This window comes from Dasypus novemcinctus, chromosome 25 (genome assembly GCF_030445035.2).
Source record: "Dasypus novemcinctus isolate mDasNov1 chromosome 25, mDasNov1.1.hap2, whole genome shotgun sequence".
In the NCBI taxonomy this organism is placed as follows: Eukaryota; Metazoa; Chordata; class Mammalia; order Cingulata; family Dasypodidae; genus Dasypus; species Dasypus novemcinctus.
Window position 1 is genome coordinate 16,427,316 of NC_080697.1, and position 15,588 is coordinate 16,442,903.

At 40.2% G+C, this 15,588-nt stretch overlaps 1 protein-coding gene across 1 annotated transcript in view; it reads right to left on the bottom strand.

Annotated features, from left to right (window-relative positions):
* The window catches only part of ASXL2 (ASXL transcriptional regulator 2), a 185,251-nt gene extending 178,278 nt beyond the window's left edge, over positions 1 to 6,973 (bottom strand). Inside the window, exon 1 of the mRNA XM_058287729.2 lies at positions 6,519 to 6,973. Within this exon, the coding sequence (XP_058143712.1) occupies positions 6,519 to 6,575 (57 nt within the window). The 5' untranslated portion in view covers positions 6,576 to 6,973. The remainder of the gene's footprint in view (positions 1 to 6,518) is intronic.
* Positions 6,974 to 15,588: the final 8,615 nt, after the last annotated feature.

Here is a 15,588-nt window from a genome sequence, read left to right on the forward strand (position 1 = left end):
AATAGTAAGTCAGATGCCAAGAAATCAACAAAAAAATTACAATCCACACCAAGAAACAGGAAACTGTGGCCCAGTTAAAGGAACAAGATAAACCTCCAGATGACAGAAAGGAGTTGAGACAACTAATCATAGATGTTCAAACAAATCTCCTTAATAAATCCAATGAGATGGCTAACGAGATTAAGACTATTAAGAAGACACAGGATGAGCACAAAGAACAATTTGAAAGCATACATAGAAAAGAGGAGGTCATATGGGAATGAAAGATTCCCAATAAATGAACTTAAAAAAACATTGTTTTCATATAACATCAGACTTGAGGAGGCAGAAGAAAGGATAGGTGAGCTTGAAGAAATGGCCTCTGAAAATGAATATACAAAAGAAAAGATGAAGAATGGAAAAAATTGAACAAGGTCTCAGGAACTAAATGACAGCAAAAGGCGTGCAAACATACGTGTGATGGGTGTGCCAGAATGAGAAGGGAAGTGAAAAGGGACAGAAAGAATATTTGAAGAAATAATGGTAGAAAATTTCCCAAACCTTTGAAGGACATAGATATCCATGTCCAAGAAGCAACAATGTACTCCCATCCAAAAAAATCTGAATAGACCAACCCCAAGTCACATACCCATCAGAATGTCAAATGCCAAAGACAAAGAGAAAATTCTGAGAACAGCAAGAGAAAAGCTATGCATAACAAATAAGGGATACCAAATAAGATTAAGTGCTGATTTCTCACCAAAAACTGTGGAGGCAAGAAGACGCTAGTCTGATATATTTAAGATACTACAAGACAAAAACTTCCAGCCAAGAATCTTACATCCAGCAAGACTTATATCATTATATCAAAATGAGGGCGAGATTAGAATATTCACAGATAAACAGAAACTGAGAGAATTTCCAAGCAACAGACCAGGTTCAGGAAATACTAAAGGGTGTGCTAGAGCCTGACAAGAAGAGACAGGAAAGAGAAGCCTGGAAGAGGGTCTAGAAATGAAAGTAACTATAAGTGTCAAAAGAGTGGTGAAAATACAATATGACAGAGAAAACTCAAACAGTTAGGAATAAACTTAGCCAACGATGTAAAGCACTTGTATTCAGAAAACTGCAACTCAGTGTTAAAAGAAATTTTTAAAAAGCCTAAATAACTGGAAGAACATTCCATGCTCATGTTTTGGAAGACTAAATATCATTAAGATGTCAATTCTATTCAAATTGATATACAGATTCAATGCAATCCTGATAAAAATTCTACCAGCATTTTTTTAAAAAATTGAAAACATGATCATCAAATTTATTTGGAAGGGTAAGGGGTCCTGAAGAGAGCCAGAAACATCATAATAAAAAGGAAAAGCAAACCCTCATCTCCAGACTTTAAATCATATTACCTAGCTATAGTGGTAAAAACAGCATGGTACCGGCATAAAGACAGTCACATAGACCAAAATGGAACCAAACTGATGGTTCAGAAACAGATCCTCAATGCATGGTCAAGTGGTTTTTGACTAGCCTGTCAAACCCACTCAGCTCAGGCAAAACAGTCCATTCAACAAATGGTGCTGAAAAGAATTGGAATATCCACAGCCATAAGAAGGAAAGAGGACTCCTATCTCACACCTATCTTACACCTTATCCAAAAATTAACTCAAAATGGACTAAAAATCTAAAAATAAAAGAACCATAAAACTTCTAGTAGATGCTGTAGGAAAATAACTTCAAGACCTGGTGGTAGGTGGTGGATTCTTAAAGGAGATAGGAGGACTGAGATGGACTACTGATGTTTAATGTTTTAATTAGCTTTACTGTAAAAGTGTGGAAATGTATAGAGTGGATGTTAACACACAGTGAATTAACAGCTAGTTTACAAATGGGAAAGTGGCTGAAAATGGTAGTCTAAGGATGTAAATGCCGATTGACAGAATGCTAGAGAATAATCTAGGAACTGAATAGCACAGTAAACCAAGAAGTGGATGAGAATTGTGCTTGATGGTACAGATGCAAGAGTGTCCTTTGTGAGCTAGAGTAAATGCACATCACTACTGCAGGATGTTGGGAATGTGGAGAAGCATGGGAAAAATACAGCTGGAGTGACCTATGAACTGTGGTTAGCAGTAATAATATAATATTCTTGCATCTATGAGAAAGATGTATTGATAATGAGGCAGTATGGAAAATGTGAGCCAAATGTACACTATGGACATGGTAACAATCAGATATTATCTTATCGGTAGCAAATGTTCCACCACAGTGTGGTATGTTGATGGAGGGGTGCTGTTTGGGAATTCTGTACATGTGCATGATTGTTTTATAAGTTTACAACTTCTGTCATAAAAAATATATTTAAAAAATAATAAGAAGGTAGGTTGGGGGAAAACATACCAAATTAAGATAAGGACTATGATTAGCAGGAAGATTTTGATAATATTCTTTCACAACTTGTAACAAACATCTCACGGCAATGCAAGGTGTTGGTGGAGGGTTGATGTATGGGACCCCCATATGATGTTATGCATGTTTGCTTTAAAAGTTCACAACTTTTACTATTACACTTGTTTACGTATGTTCATATATAAATGATATAAAAATAACAATAGAGCTGATTGGGGGAAAAATACTTTGGTTAGTAGTAATATTTTGACAATGCTTTTTAATCATTATTTAAAAAGGTTTAACAACAATGCAAGTTATTGGTGGTAGGATGAGTTATGAGAGTCGTATGATGTTATATATGTTTGTTTTGTAAGTTCATCACTGTTATTATACACTTATGTTTATGTATGAGTGATATACTTCAATAAATTAATTTTTTTAAAAAATGAACAGATAAACACAATGTGGTATTTTTCAGTCATAAAAAGGAACGAAGTTCTGAAACATGCTACAACATGAACCTTGAACACATCATGTTGAAGAAATAAGCCAGACAGAAAAGGACAAATATTGTATGACTCCACTTATATGAAATACCTAGAAAAGCAAACACATAAAGACAGAAAGTCGATTACATACTACCAGGAAATGGAGGGAGTGGGAACGGGGAGTACAGAATTTGTTTGGGATGTTGAAAAAGTTTTGGTAATGGATGGCAGTGATGGTAGAACCATACTTGTAATTAACACATGAAAGTTGTTAAAATGGAGAATTCTGCTTTATACATTACCACAATAAAAAAGTTTTAAGTAATATTAACCACTGTTATGAACAGTCTACACATAGAATCCAAAACAATATAAAACCAACCTTCTTCCGTCTATAAATCATGTGAAAGAATCCTATGGACTGTCGCCCCATATTTCACTTCACATATTCTGACCACTTAATGCCCTGATTTCTGCAACAGCACCCAAAGATATCTCTAGTTAACTATCTCCAAGGTCTGCCTCTCTGTCCTCTCCACTTCCCTACACACACACACACAGAAGGGGGGAGGGCCTTCCATAGTTGGGAGCAAGGGGGAAAAAGTACGCTATTCCAAAGGTTCTGCTTTGCAAACACTGCTAAAATCCTCAGGGATGCCATCAAATATTGAGATGACACAATACCTTTTGTTTTTTTTTTAAGGAATTAGCTCAACTTTGAACATGGTTCTAAAGTCAATGAAATGGTTCTCTCTATACCTCTGGCTTACAAAAACTTCTCACTTCAAATTACATTAAATACTACTTTACCTATTTATCATTCAAATCACTTCACCACCATCACTGCTTAACACATATGAAACTCTTAACTAAATACATGAATGTTTTTTATAACTAGAGTATTTAAATAGGACAAATTTTAAATTTAACACATGAAAGTCTGAACTAAATACTTAAAATTTCACATGTGAAACTCTTAACTAAATACTTGAATAGTGTTTTTTTATAACTAGAGTATTTAAATAGGACAAATTTAAGATCAGTAAAGACAGTGCAATATAATCATAAGCACTCAAGTGCAAGCTGAGTCCCAGCTCCGTTATCCCTCTCTGGTTTTCTTAGTTATTAGAACAATCTATAGTCTACATTTAAATGCTTTTTATCAGTATTTTGGCACAATTTTACTATTATATAATATATATTAATTGAGTCTTGTTATTTTTATTTTTCAGATTGTTTAGAGAACCTTACATAAATCCGTGTTCTCTCACATACCTATAAACATATCATACATATCCAAACATACACAGTAGCTAATTTATCATACTTATATATGTATAGTTTGATGGATAAATTCAATTATTTGTTGCTATATTACTGGTCAGGAATACCACCCTGTTTTAAATAGAGCCCCTAAAACAGAATACTTTATGATGCAGGTACAAAGAACACAATGCAATAAGCAGCAGATACTGCCTACATTTGTAAATAATTCTATTATTCCCTCGCTGAAAGTGTTCCTAGAATACTTAGCTTTAACACCTTTGAAATAAGTTTAACTCCCTCTCATGATCCTCTTGATCTTCTAAATATGTGCATTATTTCTTAATTTAGGTCAAAGTTAATTTGCCGAATCACTAATTTTCTGGTCTCATTATGCAGTCTAAAATACTATAGACAGGCTTTTGTCCATTTCTCCTGCAAACAGAACATTACTTCTATCTATTCCTCTTACAAATAGAATTCTTCTAAACCCTGAGGTTCAGTTTAATCTCTTTTTACAAATGATGAAACAACACAAAAAGAGTATGGTGTTTTCTAGAAAAGAAAAAAATGTTTTAGTATCATCATTCTCTTTCTCAACTGTAGTTTTACTTAGAGACCTTTTTTATTTGTGAGAATCAAATAAAAATACCAACCTACAATAAACTCTCTCAGAACTCCACTGATAAATCTAGCCTCTTTAAATACTATTTTTTACATAGCTAGCTATAGTATGAACTGCCGATTATAAATGTGCAAATGAACTAATTTATTGTAAGAAAATTATAACATATGCAGCCTAGTTCTTCCTATTTGTCACAATTTTCCAATCATTAGACTAATTTAAAAAATACTCTAGAATTCCGGAGACTGATATTAATTAACATAATTAGGGGTAGAGTCTGCTTTACCTATAATTAAAATTCCCTATGCTTCTTTTAATAACAGGGAAAGGACTCTTGAGGTGTCCATCAAGTACAAGTAAAACAGTCTTGTGGAGAAGCAACCACCCCACATCCCCAAAAATTATTTTTATAGCAGGGTCACAATTTTAAAGATGTATTTTATGTCAAAACAATCAAAGAGCTTTTTTGCTTTACATTACAATAGAAAAAAAATTTCACTAACTTTTTCACATTTCCAATTAAAATAGAAATATAAATTTAAGACTCATCAACTCCCTAATGCACAAAGTTTACGAAACAATGCATAAAGTTGAATAAACCCACATTTGGGGAAATAAATTTTAAAAACTAGACGGTAATAAACCAAAATGTTAACAGATGTAGCTGACGGTTGAAATAAGTGATTTTTTTTTCTTCTTTATACTTTCCATAATTCTCCAAAAATCTCATTCAAAAAACAAACCGCTCATTTAGAAGGGCTCTTCAAGTTGTCTAAATCTTACATAATGACCATTAAAGATAATACTCCCGCACCTTCTCATTTCCCAATACTGAAACCCTGTTTACTGTCTTATATTTCTGTTGCACCCTCAAAGACGAAATGAATTTCATTTTCTCCTCACGTTTCATTTTTACATACATGCAGCTTTTTTACTTTTTTGCTTTTAACATAAAAATCCTCACTAATCCTCAATATTCCATTTTTTAAAATCCACCTCTAAATTTCGATGTAAAATTTTTTGGAAAAAAAAAGTTCTACCCACTAATTACAACTTCGTTTAGGCCACCATCACTTTAGCTACGGTAAAGACCGGGTAAATAAACTACACGTCCCACCATGCATTGCTGCTTGGTTCAGAGTAGGTCTCTACGGAAACAGGAAAAAAAAAATTCTACAAGTCCCACCTGTTACTTCGTTTCTAAACACCTCCTGCACTTTCTGCGCAAACCGCAACAAAAACAAAAGCCTCGTGATCTCACGCCGGATCTGAGAGCCCAGATAAGCAGGCGGCCCGCGCCTGGCGGCAGGTCGGCTTTAGCGGGTAAATTCTATCGAGCTCCAGGGTTCCTCTCTCCTTTCCGGGGCTGGATGCACGCACAAGCCTTCTCCTATCTGCATCCAATGGGGACTCAAGAGCCGCACAAGGGAAATGAACAGGTTACTAGGCAAGCACAACAAACCTCCCCGTGCTGGGGCGGGGGCTACCACAGAGTGGGGGCGACAGTGACTTGACCCCGAAGAGACTGCCTCAAAACACCGAGGAGACCGGTCGCTGGCGCTGGGAGAAACCACAGTCCCGCGGCGGCCCCTTCCGCTGGGCGCCTCCATTCCCACAGGGATCACAACCTCGACACTAACCGTCGCCCTCCCCGCGCGGTTTTGTACCCCCTCAGCCGGGTCGCTGGGACAGGACTCCCCTCCCTTGCGACTACTGTGGGTGGCAAGGAAACGAAATCCTCCCGGCCTTCCCCTTCGCTCCCTCCCCCTTACCGTCTTGGCGGCCTCCGCCCAGGTCCTGCCCTTCTTCCTACGGCCCTTTTCCCTCATGTCGGGTCTTGAACTGACTGGGAGGTTCCCGTGTCCGGGCTCCGGCCGCCCTCCCTGCCTTCTCTGTCCTGCGCTGCTTTTCCCGCTGTGCCGGGAAAGGTGGGAGAAAAGGGAAGTCAGGCCGGAGAAGCACCCAAGCAGAGGAAGCGGCGGGGGAGGTGCGCAGGGGGGTTTATGGGGCGGCCGGTCCTCTTGCTGCCGTTGCCACTGCTACCGCTGCTGCCATATTGGGCCCTTACTGTACAGGCAGCCGCTATGGTCATGTGACCGCTCCCGCGCGGCCGTCACTACTGTACGCAGCCGGCCGCGCGAACGAGCGCGCGCGCGCCCCCGCCTCCCGCGCCCGGCTGCCGAGAGAGCCAGCGAGCACCCGGGCCGCGGCGCCTGGCCACTCCCCCGCCCTTCCGGTCTCCGCCTCTTTTCAGGAGCATGCGCCTAAGGGAGGGGCCGGCGCTCACCCCTACAGCGAAAATCTGCCTGCGGAAGCGGAACTTGATACATCCGGGGAGGCTTATTGAGAAGACCCAGAGTGCTAGCTAGGTTATAGAGACGTTAAAGGGCTAGGCTCTACCCTGAAGGAGCGACTACTAACTATAGCGTTTAATGAGCCCTGGGCTTGTGGGTTTTTTTCATTTGTTTAGTGACATTTTACAGTGCGTTTTTACGAAGATTATGCCTTTGAAGATGTGCAACAATTCTCATCGACCTGTTAGCCCCGTTGGACTTATCAGGCTACCCAGAGGCCGAGTGACTTGCCACATTCAACGAGTCTAGAATGTGGAGAAGCCACCCACACACACGCATACATACACAAAATTACAAGCTCAAAACGTTTTCCATCCCTCCAGAATCCTTTGTTCTGTTTTGTAACATAACAGAGTCCAGAAATAGACCCACACATATATGGTCACTTGTGGGGCTTTTTTCTTTTTTTTCTATTATTTAAACCATATCCACCAAATTAGACTCGTATTTAGAGGACAAGCAGTAATTACATTCACACTTTCGCGTGTGCATCGTCTCATCAAGGACGGAAACAGTGTCCTATTTTTACCTCTGTGAACCCAGTCCCTGGCATAGTGCCTGTACATGCCAGGCACCCGGTAAATATTTGCTGAATGATTCAACTTTGCGGTCAGAAACCATTATTTGTAGTGTCCATAGCAGCCTCCTGAAAGATCCAGAATGTGGCATTTCCCTTCTCATTGTCCATGCCTTGATAGTTTGCAAGGTAAAAAATGTGTGGCAATGTTTACTGATCTGCAAAACCCAACTAACTCCATAGGCTGCCCTTGAACATGCTACTAAATTTACCTATATTCTGAAATAAGACTGAGGATTGGATTGCCTGTTAGGAGGAGTAACACATTAGAGTAATATGAAACTTCAGGTTTGTGGATGGGTTTCAGGCATTGATGAAACCCTAAATGGTGGATAGTATTTTGTGTGTACGTTAATACGTGCATTTTTTAAGAGGATTCATAAATTCTCTTCATTTTTTTCAAAAGGGGCCTGTTACACCAAAAAAAATTATTTAAGCAAGGATGTGGGAGTTTAGGAAGAGAACTTTCTTATGTTTCTCCTTCAGTCATTGATCAAACCCCCATTTCAGCTATTGATAGGGCTATATTTTCACAAATTCCTTAAATAACTCATAACACTACTCATAATGTTGCCGGATTCCTCTAGGTTCTTGGCTATGTTACATAAAAGAAATTAAAACATGCCAGCTTAGTTAGGCCAGTAGTTTATTAAGGAAATGAGAGAAGAGAATAGAAATGGGAGAAAATAACAGATTATGGGTCCCCAGGTACACTTACGGACTGGTCCAGGCAGAGAGAGAGAAAGAGATTTAGCTTGAACAGTTGCTATTTTTTTTTTTACTATATATTTTATTAAAGTATATCATTCATACATGAACAAGCATAAACAATAAGTGTATAGTAAAGTTGTGAACTTACAAAACAAACGTGCATAACATCATACAGGGGTCCCATACATCTCCCTCCACCAACACCTTGCGTTGTTATGAAAATTTTTTACAAACTATACAAGAGTCAAACATTACTACTAACTATAGTCCCTATCTTATATTTGGTGCATTTTTCTTCCAACCTACCCTATTTTTTTTAAAATATATTTTTATTACAGAAGTTGTGAACTTACAAAACAATCATGCACAGGTGTAGAATTCATACAACACACCTTCACCAACATTCCACACCATTGTGGAATATTTGTTACATATTATGAGATAATATCATCAAACTATTACCACCAACCATGCCCACAGCATACATTTGGCACACTTTTTCCATACCCTCCATTATCAATATAATTCATCTTTGGCATTGATGCAAGAATTTTGTAGTATTGGAGTTAACCACAGTCCATAGGTCACACCAACTGTGTTTTTCTCATGCTTCTCCACATTCCCACCACCCTGCAATAGTGATGTACATCCACTCTAGCTCACAGAAGGACACTCTTGCATCTGTACCATCAACCACAATTCTCATCCAAGTCTGGGTTCACTGTGTTATTCAGTCCCTAGATTATTCTCTAGCTTTCTTTCAGTTGACATTTTCTTCCCCAGACTAACCTGAGTCACAATCCCATTTATAAACCAGCTGCCTCTCACGATAATGTGTTACCATCAACTCTATCCATTTCCACACTTTTACAGTCAAGGTAATTAAAACTTCTACATACATTGAGCATCAGTAGTTCTCTTATCCCCAAAAAACTTATACTCTAGGTTTTAACTCCATGTGTTTATTCTTCATATTTAGTTCGTATTAATGAGACCATGCAATATTTATCCCTTTTTGTCTGGCTTACTTCACTTAACATAATGTCTTCAAGATTCATACATGTTATATGTGTCCCAATTTCATTTCCCCTTGGGGCAACATAGTATTCCATTGTATGTATATACCACATTTTGTTTACCAGTTCATTGGTTGATGAACACTTGAGTTGTTTCCATCTTTCGGCAACTGTGAATAATGCTGCTATGAACTATGGTGTGCAAATGTCTGTTCATGTCAGTTTTTAATTCTTATGGGCATATTCCAAGTAGAGGAATTGCTGGATCTTATGGTAGTTCTATATTTAGGTTCCTGACGAACTGCCAAACTGTACTCCACAGAGGCTGCAACATATTACCATCACACCAACACTGAAGGAGTGTTCTTATTTCTCCACATCCTCTCCAGCACTTATTTTTGTCTATTTTTTTGAATAAAAGCCATTCTATGCAGTGTTAGATGATATCTCTTCATTGTTTTGATTTGCGTTTCCCTAATATTTTGTGATATGGAATATTTTTTCATGTGCTTTTTGGGGCCATTTGTACTTCTTCAGAGAAATATCTGTGTAAATCTTTTGCCCATTTTTTAATTACATTGCTTACTCTTTTACCTCCCCCCCCCCCCCCCCCCCCGGTGTCTCCTGTGTCCATTCACTATGTGTTCTTCTACGTCTGCTTGCATTATCCAGCAGCACTGGGAAACTGCATCTCTTTTTTTTTTTTGTCTTCATTTTTTTAATGTTACATTCAAAAAATATGAGGTCCCCATATACTCCCCACCCCCCTACATCTCTTTTTTGTTGCATCATCTTGCTGCATCAGCTCTCCATGTGTGTGGCACTACTCCTGGGCAGGCTGTGCTTCTTTCACGAGGTGCGGCTCTCCTTGCAAGATGCACTCCTTGCACGTGGGGCACCCGTATGTGGAGGCACCCCTGCATGGCACAGCACTCCTTGCATGCGGCAGCACTGCATGTGGGCCAGCTTTTTACATGGGTCAAAAGGAACTGGGGATCGAACACTGGACCCTCCATATGGTAGACAGAGGCCCTATCAGTTGAGCCACGTCTACTTCCCTGTATGAACTTCCCTGTATGAACTCTTTATAGGGAAACCAAACCTTTATCGGATATGTGGTTTCCAAACATTTTCTCCTATTGAGTGGGCTACCTTTTCACCTTCTTGATGAAGTCCTTTGAATCACAAAAATGTTTTTAAGTTTGAGGGGCCCCATTTATCCATGTTTTCTTTTATTGTTTGTACTTTCAGTATAAGTTTTAAGAATACACCACCTACCACCAGGTCTTGAAGATGTTTCCCTACATTTTATTCTAGGAGCTTGATGGTTCTTGCTTTAATATTTAGGTCTTTGGTCCATTTTGAGTTAATTTTTTTTCCTTAAAGATTTATTTTATTTCCCCCTTTCCTCCCATTTCCCCTGTTGTCTGCTTTTTGTGTTCATTTGCTATGTGTTCTTCTGTGTCTGCTTGTATTCTCATTAGGCAGCTCTGGGAGCCGATCCTGGGACCTTCCAGAGTGTGAGAGAGGCGATTATTCTCTTGCACCACCTCAACTCCCTGTTCTGCTATGTCTTCTTATTTTCTCTCCTCTATGTCTCTTGTTGTGTCATATTGCTGCGTCAGCTGTCAGCATTGACCAGCACTTCCATGCAGGGCAGCATTCCCACATGGGTCCACACTGGCACTCCGTGTGGGCCAACTTGCCACGTGGGCCAGTTTGCCCTCCCCAGGAGGCCCTGGGCATTGAACCCTGGACCACTGATATGGCAAATGGGAGCCCAATTGGTTGAGCCACATCTGTTTCCCTTGAGTTAATTTTTGTACAAGATATGAAATAAGGGTCTTCTTTCTTTCTTTTAGCTATGGATATCCAGTTCTCCCAGCATCATTTGTTGAATAGACTGTTCTGCCCCAGCTGGGTGGGTTTAACAGGCTTGTCAAAAATCACATGCCAGCCCTTGATACTGATGACTATGCTTATGAGCCTGTGTGCTTGAAATTTCAACTAGGCTTAGAGCTTCAGGGTGCATAAGAGTTACCTCCTGAGAGCCTCCATGTTGTTCAAATGTGGCCACTCTCTAAGCCAAATTCAGCATGTAAATTCATTACCTTCCCCCCAGCATGGGACATGACTCCCAGGGATGAGCCTCCCTGGTGCCAAGGGATTACTACCAATCACCAGCTGGTGATGCAACTATAAAAAGATCTTGAATAAAAGGAGGAAATGGTAAAGACAAATGAGTTTATATGGCTAGGAGACTTTAAAATGACTTGGGAGGTAATCAGAGGGGTTGCGTTTATGCACATCTCAGCAGGATCCCAGAAACAGCCAAAGTAGATACAACCCCAGGTACTGGTGCTCCTGAGGGCTATGGAGACACACAGGTTCTAAGGTCATGGCAGATGGTTCTGGAGTTCAGTGCCTTGTCAGTGGGCCTGACTTTGGAATTTGTGCTCCTGAATATGAAGGAGTTGGACTCAGATATGTCCTTTCTACACATCCCTCTTCTGTCACTTTTCCTGAACCTGTGGTTGGTGCTAGAGTTGGTGTATAATCAGGAGACTTGAATCTCTGGACTGACCATGTGCCAGTTGGGCCCTAAGCCTCAGCAGAGTTGCAACACCTACTCTCCAGTTTGTTGGACTTACCCAGGTCATCTAATAGGGAGGTAAAGATGGTCAACTACGACACCAGGGAACCGAGAGTGCCTACAATTGTAAGCAGGGGAATTGCACCCATCAGCCATATGGGATCTAAGCCCCCTCTCGATTTAGAGGTGGAGTAGACATCACCATCCCAGGGTCCACAGGATGGAGGAATAAAATATGGATTAGAGTGGACTTACTGGTATTCTAATATAGAACTATGGTGACTAGCAATGGAAGAAATTGTATCACTGATGTGGAGACAGTGGCCATAGTAGTTGCTGAGGACAGAAGAGATGTGATGTGGGGGCATTTTTGGGACTTGGAGTTGTCCTAAATGATAGTGCAGGGATAGATGCTGAGCATTATATATCCTGCCATAACCCACTGAATGGACTGGGGGAGAGTGTAAACTACAGTGTAAACTATAATCCATGCAGTGCAGCAGTGCTCCAGAATGTATTCACCAAATGCAATGAATGTGCCACAATGATGAAAGATGTTGTTGATGTGGGAGGAGTGTAGGGGGTGTGGGATATATGGGAACCTCTTGTGTTTTTTAATGTAACATTTTTTGTGATCTATGCATCTTTTTAAAAAAAAATCACTTGGCAATAGATGCGAGGGTCTGTTTCTGAACCATCAATTCAGTTCCATGTGTCTTTTTTTTAGGATTTATTTATTTATTTCCCCCCTCCCTCCACCCTGCTGTTTTTGCTGTGTGTGTTCATTCACTGTATAATCTTCTGTATCTATTACCCTTTTTTTTTTTTTTTTGTCTTCTCATCTTTCTCCTCTAGGATTCACCATAATTCGATCCTGGGGATATGGATAGAAATTCCCTGTCAATTGCGTCACCTTAGTTCCTGGTCTCTGTTGTACTTCACCTTAACTCTCCCCTTCATCTCTCTTTTGTCATGTCATCATCTTGCTGAGTGGCTCATTTCCGGGCACTGGCTCACCGCGTGGACACTCATGCAGACACTTGGCTTGCGTACAGGCACTCAGCTCGCCACACAGGCACTTGGCTCACCACACGGGCATTGACTTGCCGCACAGGCATGCTTTCTCTTCTTTTTAAACAGGAAGCCCAGGGATTGAACCCAGATCCTCCCATATGGTAGTCGGAAGCCCTGTCATTTGAGCCACATCTGCTTCCCGCTATGCCAATACGATGCTGTTTTTACCACTGTAGCTAGGTAATATAATTTCAAGTCTGAAAATGAGAGTCCTCCAACTTCACTTTTCCTTTTTAAGACATTTCTGGCTATTCAGGTCCTCTTACTTGTCAAGATAAATTTGACAATTGTGTCTCCATTTGTTTAAAAAAAGATGGTGGAATTTTTAGGATTGCATTAAATCTGTATATCAATGTAGGTAGAATTGACATTTTAATGATGTTTAGTCTTACAATCTATGAGCATGGAATGTTCTAATTATTTAGGTTTTTTTAAGTTTCTTTTAGCAATGCATTGTAGTTTTCTGAACATGAGTGCTTTACATCCTTGGTTAAGTTTATTCCTAAATATTTGATTCTTTGAATTGCTATTGTAAATGGAATTTTATTCCTGACTTCCTCCTCAGATTGCACATTAAAATTGTATAGAAACACCACTGATTTTTGCATATTCATCTCATATCCTGACACTGCTGAAATTGTTTATTAGCTATAGCAGCTTCATTGTAGATTTTTCAGGACTTTCTAGATATAGGATCATATCATCTGCAAATAGTGAAATTTTTACTTCTTCCTTTCTGATTTAGATGACTTTTATTTATTTTTCTTCCCCGATTGCTCTAGCTAAAACCTCTAGCACTATTTTGAACAACAGTAGTAACAGTGGGCATCCTTGTCTCGTCCCTGACCTCAACAGGAAAGCTTTCAGTCTTTCACCATTGAGTACAATGTTAGCTGTGGGTTTTTCATATACGGTCTTTATCATATTGAGAAAGTTTCCTTTAATTCCTGTCTTTTATAGTATTTTTATCAGAAAGGATGCTGTGTTTTGTCAAATGCCTTTTCTATGTCAATCAATAAGATCATGTGATTTTTCTTCTTTGGTTTATTAATATCGTGTATTATGCTGATTGATTTTCTTGTGTTGAACCACCCTTGCATGCCTGGTATAAAACCCAATTGATCATGGTGAATAATTCTTTTAATGTGTTGTTGGATTTGATTAGCAAGTATTTTATTGAGGATATTTGTACATCAGTATTTATTAGAGAAAAGGGTCTGTAATTTTCTTTTCGTAATATCTTTATCTGGCTGTAGTATGAGGGGGATATTGGTTTCATAGAATGAAAGGCTTTGGCTTTAGGTCCCTGAACAGAGGCCGATGAAACTACCCATTCTCTGGCCTCAGTTTCCTCTTTTGCTATCAGCAGCCAAGGAGAGGGTGGAGCTTTGCTCTTCTCCCCGGGCAGTTCACAAGGCTTGCAAAGCATCTGAGGGGTGGGCAGGAGGGTGAGACCGATGTCACCCCAGGAAGAGAGGGCCTGCCCAGGTCAGGCACAGGAAGAAGAGCCAAAGTGCAGGACCACCGCCCCTGGCTCCCCGCCACCTTCCTACCTTCATCACATACAACTTGCTGCCCTTCTGCCCCAGGTACACTTTGCTGAAGGTGCCCCAGCTAATGGGCTTCACGATGGTGAACTCCTCAATGACGGCCTCAGCACCAGGACCTGACTCACATCCTGCCCTGCCACCACGCCTCGGCCTCTCTCCTTCTCACTCCTGGCTGCGGGCTCCATTGCGCACCAGCTCAGACTGGACACCGCAGCCACTACCTCGCCCATTCCCAGCCACAACTCCCGCCAACTGGGTTCAAAACAAATGTTTTGTTTTAAAGTCTATCTTGGGAAGCAGATTTGGCTCAACTGATAGAGCATCCGCCTACCACATGGGAGATCCAGGGTTCAAACCCAGGGTCTCCTGATCCATGTGGTGAGCTGGCCCATTCAGAGTGCTGATGCATGCCCCCGCATAGGGGAGCCCCACACGCAAGGCGTGCACCCTGGAAGGAGAGCTGCCCTGTGTGAAAAAAGCACAGCCTGCCCCGGAGTGGCACTGTACACATGGAGAGCTGATGCAGCAAATGACACAACAAAAATAGAGACACAGATTCCTGGTGCCGCTGACAAGAATGCATGTGGACACAGAAGAACACACAGCGAATGGACACAGAGAGCAAACAATTGGGGGGGAGGGAGGGAGAAAAATAAATAAAAAACTTAAAAAATGAAAAAAATAAAGTTTATTTCATCTAAGTATAGCTACCCCAGTTTTTTTGTTGTTGTTGTTTACTGCATACATGGAATAACTTTTTCCAAACTTTCACTTTCAATATTGGTATCCTTGGGTCTAAGGTGGGTCTCACGCAGACAGCTGGAGACTCGTGTTTTCTTATCCTTTCTGCCAGTTTGTGTTTTTTGATGGGGGAGTTTAATCCATTAATATTCAATGTTATTACTATAATGGCAGTTCTTATTTCACCCATTTTGACCGTTGGGTTTTATCTGTCATTTTATTTTCA